The 9727-nt window shown below is 32.3% G+C and overlaps 1 protein-coding gene across 1 annotated transcript; it reads right to left on the bottom strand.

Annotated features, from left to right (window-relative positions):
• Positions 1-3413: 3413 nt before the first annotated feature.
• On the bottom strand, positions 3414-8029 carry LOC120356026. Its single transcript, XM_039444804.1, has 4 exons — positions 7723-8029; positions 5833-5984; positions 4305-4427; positions 3414-3426 (listed from the first exon to the last, which is right to left on the bottom strand). Exons 1-4 carry the CDS (start codon positions 7828-7830, stop codon positions 3414-3416), a joined length of 396 nt encoding a protein of 131 aa, XP_039300738.1. The 5' UTR covers positions 7831-8029.
• Positions 8030-9727: the final 1698 nt, after the last annotated feature.

The raw sequence follows: 9727 nt of genomic DNA, 5'->3' as shown, positions 1-9727 counted from the left end.
TCATTTGTTGATTTCGACAAAAAAGTAGCTTTCAAGTAATTGATGAACCTTGAAAGAAGTGAATGAAACTTGAAGAGTATTCAATGGTATGTCCTTATACAGGCTGATAAATTTCTTTTACTGTTTCCATTTGTTAGTTTATTTCTTATATTATACTTCATTTTCTTAACTTGAAAATGACCTAAGTTATGGTCGAAACTAGTCGTTGTAATATTTTAAATAATAAAGGGTACTACAACTTTCAATATTGTTTTATTAATTCATAGCGCAGTATAAGATTGAAATTATTCTCTTCAATAACACTATCATTATTTGTATTTCGTAATATTTGTCTGTGATGATAATTTATGCGATGAAATATCAATGATATCCTTATTAGCTCTATCTGAGACAAATTTAATTAAAAAATGGTTTTCGTGCTTTTTCCACACATCGTCGAGGGTAACGCTCTCGGGACCGGGGTTCAGCTCAACACCTCCGATAATGGTTTAATTAAGAAAGGTTTTTAATGCATTCCCGAGCCATCTCAGTTAGTTAGATCTTACAACTCAAGTAATCTATAATTTCTTCGGTATTCGGTTCAATTCTTTTTTTGCCAGTCAATTGAATATAATTAGCAAAACATTGAAAAGAAGTAGAAATTGCTAGTTCTAAGTAATTTTGAAAGAAATCCTAGGATTCAATTCAGCTGTATAATCTTATTTGTATAGCTAAATCCAATGACTAGTTGCTAGTCACTAGATTCTAGTTTTTATCCAATCGGCCCAGTGTATGTTACGTTTCCTCATTACACAAGCAAAAGTAATGAAATGTATTCATCAATTAAGCGAAGGAGCATGATGGTAGAATATCTCGTATATGTTTACATCTAAGTATAATTAAAAATTTAATGAACAATTAAAATTTTAATTGTATCTTGATAAGTCCATGAAGATAGTTTCACTCATGAATTATTTTTTTGATATGCATATTAGCTCTATCTGAGACTATCAAGTGGATTTAATTATGTTAAAGTTAATGTAATTGGAAACTCACATCAACTTATCGTGAACACAATTAAGTTTGTGAATTCTATCGATTGAGCAATTTAGCCTTTTTTATTTGTCAATGATTATAACCAAACTAATGAAATAGTTATGATATCATTATTAGCTCTATATGAGACAAATGAGTTACATCAATTATTAAATGAACGAATGAGTTCTCAGTTTGTATAATTGAATGAATTTCAAATAATTTTTCGGAAGCTTTTTAATCAAAAATATTTTAATAGAATACTGCCTGAATTTGTCCGTGATGATAATCTTAACAGATGAAATATCAATGATAACTTTTATTAGCTCTATCTGAGACAAATGAGATGACTTGATAACTAGTAGCTCTGTGAACAGTAGGTCTCACGCAGTTTTCTCATCCACATGTATCTAGTGTCACCTATTCACTGGCTTCTCCAGACATCTGTGTAAATGCATGCAATGAATAATCCACTTGTCAGCTGATTGATTATGAATGATTCTATAGTCTGATTAATAGAGATATATATATATATATTATATATATATATATATATATATATATATATATATATATATATATATATATAGTGATATCGGATTATGGAGGAAATTCCTTTTCCTTTAATTATTATCCTTGAAATGAAAAATTTCAAAAGACCTTGTGTAAATATTGACGCGCAGTTAAAAAATTAATATTCCTGCCAAATCTTGATAGAATTCTATCAACGCGTTTGGCCGTAAATGCGTTACATACATACAGACAGACGAAAGAAAATCCGAGTTAGAACATAGACCTCACTGCGTTTGGTCAATTATTCAGGATATTTTCCAGAGATTGTACTCTACTCAAATATTGATATTGAATTTTGACAAAATCTCTTCAATATTTCTCTTGCACCATTTGTATGAATTTGTCTATGATGTTAAATGTATATGTGTGAACATTTATGATTATCTCATTAGCTCTATCTGAGACAAATAAATGGTGAAAAAATTGTATTATACATTTTTTTCTTGTAGGGTAAAATTTCAAACCATCTGCTTTTCTTTTCAGGCTCGTACCTATTATTTGTTTGGAATGGACGTTTCTTATCATGGATATATCGTGACCATCAAGGACCTAGTTTCTCATGGCCTCCCAAGGTAAATGTGTTTTCTCATAGAAAAAGTGTGATAATAATTCAAGGGATTCACAATATAAGCTGGCAACACTTGTATGATTAAATATTCTAGTCATTATTTTATTAGTAGTTGAAGGGATGTCCCTCATTTTTAATCACAACCTATGATCTGTAATCACACTACGACCTCTAATATTGAGCTCTTATAATACACGACAAAAGGAGCACGTTGTGAGACCTAGGGTTCGACAGCACAAATCTATTAAAAGCCATAGGTATCAACAGATTCTTCTCTACAATAAATTGCCAAGCAGTGTGAAAAAGTTACCATCGAAAAAATTCAGTAGAGTATTAGGTAACTGGCTGAAAGCAAAAAAGTTCGACTCAACGGAAGAATTTTTGCAATGCGAGGTATCTGATATGGGTTGATGAGAAATGATTGCAATCTTGATGGTATGGTACTGATACACAATGACATAGGCTATTTCAACTAGACTATAAGTATAATGAACTTGTAAATTTTATGATATTTAAATGTAAACTGTTTCAACTATATGTAACTTAAGACAGATGTTGTATTATAATTATTGTATTATAAATAGTTTCATTGTTTGACGATACTTATTGCTTTTTTGTAAAGTTTTTCGGCAAATAAAATTCTTGATTCTTGAGCTCAAGACACGATGTATTCAATTAAAAAGTAGAAACTTCTCAAAAAAAGATAAATCATAAAACTGAATTGAATAAAAAATAGTATTTTATCCCCTGTCCAACTAACTTATCTCGCTGTAATGATGATAATAGACCTAATTGACACTCCATGATTTTGCATGTAATTAGCTCTATCTGATAATTATTTTCCTTACTCGTACAATATGTGATTCTGCTGACAGAAGTCTAATACATTCTCATTATTTTCAGGAGCACTTGGAATGGATTTTGAATTTGTAGAATAGAGTCGAGTGGCTGATGACAATTTTACTGTCGATCTTGAATCTGCAGTCAGGCTACAATTTTGTGAACTTCAAACCTGAATCTCAGACTGAGAATTTTTTCCATATTCAGGTAATTTTCATCCACATTGTTCATATTCCTAAAACAATAGCTACATAACCTCTAGACTGTTTATTCTAAATGAAGGTTTTTCGCAGTTTTGGACGAATGCCTGTTAAAATGTATATTTATATGAATAAATATTTAATTGTATCTCTCATAATATAGCTCATTTTAAATCGTAACTTTTTAAATTTTTGTACCCAAATGCGTTTTAATACACTTATACAAATAAACTTGAACATCAAATATACTAACAAAAAATATACAACATCTAATACCCATGTATTATTAATTCAATAAATAACATTTTCTGCTAATTTGGCATAAAAGTGTTTTTACCTTAGAATTATAATGTATAATATACAGTCAAGATATGTTTTTTTTTTTAATTTTATTAATTTTCTTTTCATTTCTGTAGCCTCTGTTTTTCCAGAACGAAGGGTATTAATTCAACAACCTCTTGAATTTATTTGTGAGTTCATTTCAAATTCATTATAATCAAATTGAAGAACAATAATTTTACATAGGCTATGTCATTTCAATCAGTGTAATTTATTTATTTTATTTTATTTATTTATTCATTTATTGCATAAAACACTATAATCATAATACTATTATGACATTGGAGGAAAAACTAGGCTGAGCTTGTACTATTTCTCTCCAAAAATTTTGATAAAATGTTAATGTTGTCCAAAAGATAAGGTTATGTAGTCACACACTGCTTCGTCACTTGATTTTCGGTCCAAGAATTCAAAAATTGAATTGAAAAATTGAGAATTTTGAAGGTTGATGTTATACTCTAAATGAATCACAGAATGTATCACAATAAATTAAAAACTTTAAAAATATTGCACTTATTTATCAACAGATTCTTCTCTACAATATATTACCAAGCAGTGTGAAAAAGTTACCATCGAAAAAATTCAGTAGAGTTTTAGGTAACTGGCTGAAAGCAAAAACGTTTGACTCAACGGAAGAATTTTTCCTCAGAATAGAATAATATTTAACAGATAACTTTGCAATGAAATTGAAACTATTTAGTTACATTTGAAGCTTCTTCATTTGTTTTTTTCATCAATTATTATTACTTAGATCAATTATTATTATCAACATCTTATGATGTTGTGTTGACAATACTAAGCATAATTGCTTCAAGTTTGAATATTCAGCTGTTTTTCTCTCAAGTTTTGATTTTGCTAAATACATTGAAAACCGAGTAAGCAGTCTGCATAATCTGAAAAATACATAAAGGCTAATTATTCTTGAATAATTTTTATAATTAGAAAGTGTAAATCATAAAAATGTCATTCCAATATTGCAAATTTCAGATTCTAGGCTAAATTAATTCAAGCAAATTTATTTTTCAATGATTAAATGATTGATTTTCTCAATATTAAAATTGTATATTTTGTTGATTAATTATATTTTAAATGGTTAAATACGATCTGGCATCATTGCGGAGGTAGAAAAGGATAGCGCTGTGTGCTTTGTCGAACTATAGACAAGGGTAAAGGAGCACCAATGGTAATCAAATACTGCCATTATAACGTGGACGACCTCACTATAGTGTCAAGTGTAAAATAATAGTCTACTATAAATATCACAACTATTAATAATATAACTACACCTTTTCCAATTTTATTTGAAAAAGTATCAAGTTAATTTGAGAAAGTATCAATTGTATTCGAGAATAGTCACTTGTAATTGAGAGAATGTCAGATGTAGATGAGAATAGTCAATTGTATTTGGGAAGTCATCACATGTAATTGAGAATAGTGAATTCTATTTGAGAAATCTTTAAATGTAAATGAGAAGATATCAATTGAAAATGAGAACATTTTCCAATTGACATGTCGTGACTCTTCTGTAGCCTACAGTACAGGTTTGATTTGAGCAGCAAAGGATACTGTACTACGTACACAGTATTCCAATTACTATCATAGGCTTTGCATGGAGGAAAATTACATTTTCAATGGTGAAAGTATTTCCCCTGTACTGTTTACGAATGATTAATGAGTATCATTTCTATGTATGTATTGGCAACGCGACTTTTGTCTCCAAACATTTTGTGAAACAGCACTTGATGAAGATGAATTCTCTATGTTTACGACGCAATTGAACTTCAATGAATTATCTCGTGATCAATCAATTCGGCAATTCTTCAATGGATTTTGGGGCTTGAAAATAATTTTTATTCAAAAACTAAACGTTTCATTGCAATATTAATATATATTTTATATGAGTACAGTTATGAAAAATATAAGTACTGGAAGTACTGGTTTTTTAAAATCATTTCCCAATTACAACTGGCAACTTCTCGATTTCAAATCGTATGTTCTCAAATTGAAATGATACTTTCTCAAATAAAATTCACTATTCTCAACTACAAGTGATGACTTCTCAAATACAATTGACTATTCTCATTTACATCTGACGTTTTCTCAAATACAAATGACTATTCTCAATTACAATTGATACTTTCTCAAATACAGTTGGAAAAGGTGTAGTGTAAAATAGTATTTTCGTATTATACAGAACTTCTCTATTTTCGTAAAACTCCTGGCTTCTTGTTTCTTAAAATAGATTTATTCAAATTGCATTCCATTATTTAATTATAGAGTATATTGTGATAATCAAACCTGTAGAAACATGTTGAGATTGATATTATAAATTCCAGAAGCAGACAGCATAAACATTCGGTTTGCACCTGGAAGATGTTGAGAATCTTTTTCTGGTTTGAGTTGAAGCTATACCAATGAACACTGTACAGCATTTCGCGAACGTTAGAGCTCTGAAACAGCAGACACTAGAGTTGAATCATACTTATTTAGACAGTCAACAAGCCGTAGGCTATTGTGGGGTCCACGTTATAATGGCAGTATTTGATTGCCATTGGTGTTGACATCCTTGTCTAGCATTCGACAAGGCGCTATCCTTTTCTAGCTCTGCAACGTAGCCAAATCGTTTTTTAACAATGTAGAAGTATAATTAACAAAATAATCAACATCGATTATTATTTAGTATTTGAAAAATATATTTGCTTGACGAATAAAATATAATTGGTTATTTTAAACAAGAATGAACAGTAGTATTACATTAGATATACCGGTATTAGCTATCAACTATAGAAGGCAGTGGCAAGGCAAAATCGGCAACGCTGGTCTCTTATCTTTCTCCACTTCCATTATAACGTGGACCTCACTAGTAGTGGATAGAGTGCTAGCCTATCAGCCCAAATTTGACTAGGTCACTCCCGTGGAATTATAACTATACACTTTTGGTCCAAGCAATAAGGGTTTTCTTCAAATAAGCGAATAGACTTTAACCAGGCACGAGCAAAAACCTATGTGGTCATCATTCAGCAAAAAAATGCAAATAAAGATTTGTGCACATAACTGCAATTCTCATGATGACGCACATCACTGCGATTCGCATGCGGTAACGATTTAAATAATCTAACCACGGGTTAAAAAACTCCCGTCGTTTTAAGTGAATCGCAGCGGTAAACAAAAGGCATGAAGTATGCACATATCGATTCTCTAACCTTTGTTTTCTCAGGGCAAACATGTAAATAATTGTCCTTTTACTTTCCTTGCCCTATTACCATAGGTAAGGAAAGTATTGCTTTCCGAAAAAATTTAAGGTACCCCCATTTTTAAATTTCTATACGTTTCGAGGTCCCCTGAGTCCAAAAAAGTGGTTTTTGGGTATTGGTCTGTATGTGTGTGTGTGTGTGTATGAGTGTATGTGCGTCTGTGTACACGATATCTCATCTCCCAATCAACGGAATAACTTGAAATTTGGAACTTAAGGTCCTTACACTATAAGGATCCGACACGAACAATTTCGATCGAATGCAATTCAAGATGGCGGCTAAAATGGCGAAAATGTCAAAAACAGTGTTTTTCGCAATTTTCTCGAAAACCATCCGCGCATGCGCAGTAAATATTCTTTACGCTCGCAAATCATTCGCGCATGCGCAGAAGAGTTTCTTTACGCTCGCTGATCAGCTGATGGTAAGCAGCTCGCCAAAAGGTCAGATCTTAACCTAAAAAGTCGGAAATTGTAACTCCGCCGATATAAGTAATTTAACAGGTTTGGGCAGTTGTAGAAAAAATGTTGTATGCAATTCGCGCGTAATGCTTCTTTATTGCTCTTGCAAAATTATCACGCTCCGCTTCGCGTCGCGTGATAACTATTTTGCGCGAGCGATAAAGTCGCGCGTTACGCTCTTAATACATAAATAGCTATTTTCAAATTTCAGCACTCATTAAAAGTTCAAAAACGTCAAACAAAGGAACACATTATGTGGATCTTATTGGAAATGTCTTCCTCTTTCCAACTATATACTTAGAATTAGATTCTTGATAGTTTTCTAGTTATTGACGTTTCTCAAAAATCGTTATATCTCGAAAACTAAGGTCGATATGAGAAATTTTACTGGACATTTTTGTTGCAAATTTAATGTAGAATCTATGGTCTTCGGCTGTTACACCTTACGTGATACACTCTGTATATCCTTGTTATACCTCATCAATGAGCATCGAGCCACAGTAGGTGAAGCAGAAAATGTGCAGTAATTCGACAGCCAGTATTAAACAGAATTTCATGCCTTCCACCGTCATCAGTAAGTCCATCTGCGAAAAAGACAATGCGATTCATGATTGCCATAGTATTTGTCATTGCTTGCTCATTTGATACAAAATCAAGACTGTTACTTTTCTTTTCTACCGCCTTCTCTATATTATAGTGAGGTCCACATTATAATGGCAGTGGAGAAAGATAGGAGCACAACGTGCCGATCTTCACTGTCTTGTCAATGCCTTCTATAGACGTTATCTGATACAGGTTTATTAATGTCATATTAATTGTTCATTCTCGTTTAAAATAATTATATTTTATTAAGCAAGGAATTATATTTTTCAATAATTTCATAATGAATATTCATAATTAAGATGAAATATTTTGTTAATAAATTATTAATTCTACATTGTTAAAAACCGATCTGCCAACAGAGCAAAGCGAGAGAGAGATAGCGCTATCAGCTTTGTTGAATGATAGCAATACCATTGCTAATCAAACACTGCCATTATAACTTGGACCTCACTATAGATAGCGGTGATTCAAGTTATCCCACATCTAATATTAATTGTCAATTCTTGTTAATAATGATCAATTATTCTTTTTCAAATATATTTTATTCGTCAAGAAAAAATTTCTATAATTTTATAATAAATTTTCTTAATTGAGATTGAATCTGTCATTATATTTCTACATAATACACAAACAATTTGGCAACGGTACGTAGTTTGAGAAGGATAAAACCATCTACCTTGTCCAATGACCCAAGGGTAGCAGGTAAGGCTTAACTCACACTTACGCGACTCAGGTCGAGAAGAGACTCGACTCTAGTCGAGAGCATGTGTTTTCAAATGGTGACGTCGCGGAGACTAGAGTCGACTGGTCTGAGTGTCACCATTTTGAAACACATGCTCTCGACCTGAGTCGAGTCTCTTCTCGACTTGAGTCGCGTTAGTGCGAGTTGAGCCTAAATGTTTGTTTGTTTGTTTGTTTTTAAAGCTTCCCAGAGACTCTAATCAGAGTATAGGAATTGTCAAAAATTTATAATACATACAGTATTACAAAAGAAGAAGAAAATAATCACACAAAGGAACCCTCTCTACACACAAACTCTTCTGTGGTATAGAATACTCCAAGCATCAAAAAACTTTTTAATTCCTTCTCAAAAACATCGACAATTTTTCAAGTGAGTAGGAAGCTTTCTAATAAATTTAAGGCCCATATATGTAGGTTTTTTCTCAAAAAGAGCTGTTCTGTGATACAGTGAAGCATAGTCTCCTCTATTTCTAGTATTGTATCCATGCGAATCAGCATGGCGTTGCTTGCAACGGTCTTGCTCAGCTACTGTGAGAACTAACTTGAGCGAATCGGAAGTCTTGAAAGCTGAGGGTGTCCATGGCCATTCGCCTACAAAATCTTCCGAAGCTAATATCAGCATGCTGAAATCACCAATCAATGTGGAGAAGGTGAATATTGATAAGCAAAATATGTGTGACTCGAATAGTCCTTACTCACCTGTAAGAGGTGGAGAATTTATTAAGATAGCCACAAAAAATGCTGCCGTGAATACACCTTCATATAGAGGAAATTCCTCATCACCTCGTATGCTACCCTTGGATGAATCTCTTAGAGAAGTTGAGCTTCAGCAGCAAAGAGATAATATTATTGCACATTCTATGAGTCTTCAGATAGAGTTAGAGTCTTGCCGGAAGGAGAAGGATTTCTTATTACAGTCGCTCCAGGAGAAAAAAATTGAGATCGAATTAGCCCTTAGAAATAAAGCATGCTTGGAACAGGAGAATGAATATCTTAGATCGAGAAATACCGAAATGATCACCACAATTGAAGTTCTAGAGGCGGATAATACTCTTATGAGAGCCGAAAATAAATCGCTCAAACTTGAAACAGTAGAACTAAAAAATTTCTATTCACCTGGAGATATCAATGCATCTG

The sequence above is a fragment of the Nilaparvata lugens genome, unplaced genomic scaffold (assembly GCF_014356525.2).
Source record: "Nilaparvata lugens isolate BPH unplaced genomic scaffold, ASM1435652v1 scaffold5555, whole genome shotgun sequence".
NCBI classification, from domain to species: domain Eukaryota; kingdom Metazoa; phylum Arthropoda; class Insecta; order Hemiptera; family Delphacidae; genus Nilaparvata; species Nilaparvata lugens.
The sequence above is the reverse complement of the archived record's forward strand: the minus strand, read 5'-3'. Positions and strand labels throughout refer to the sequence as shown.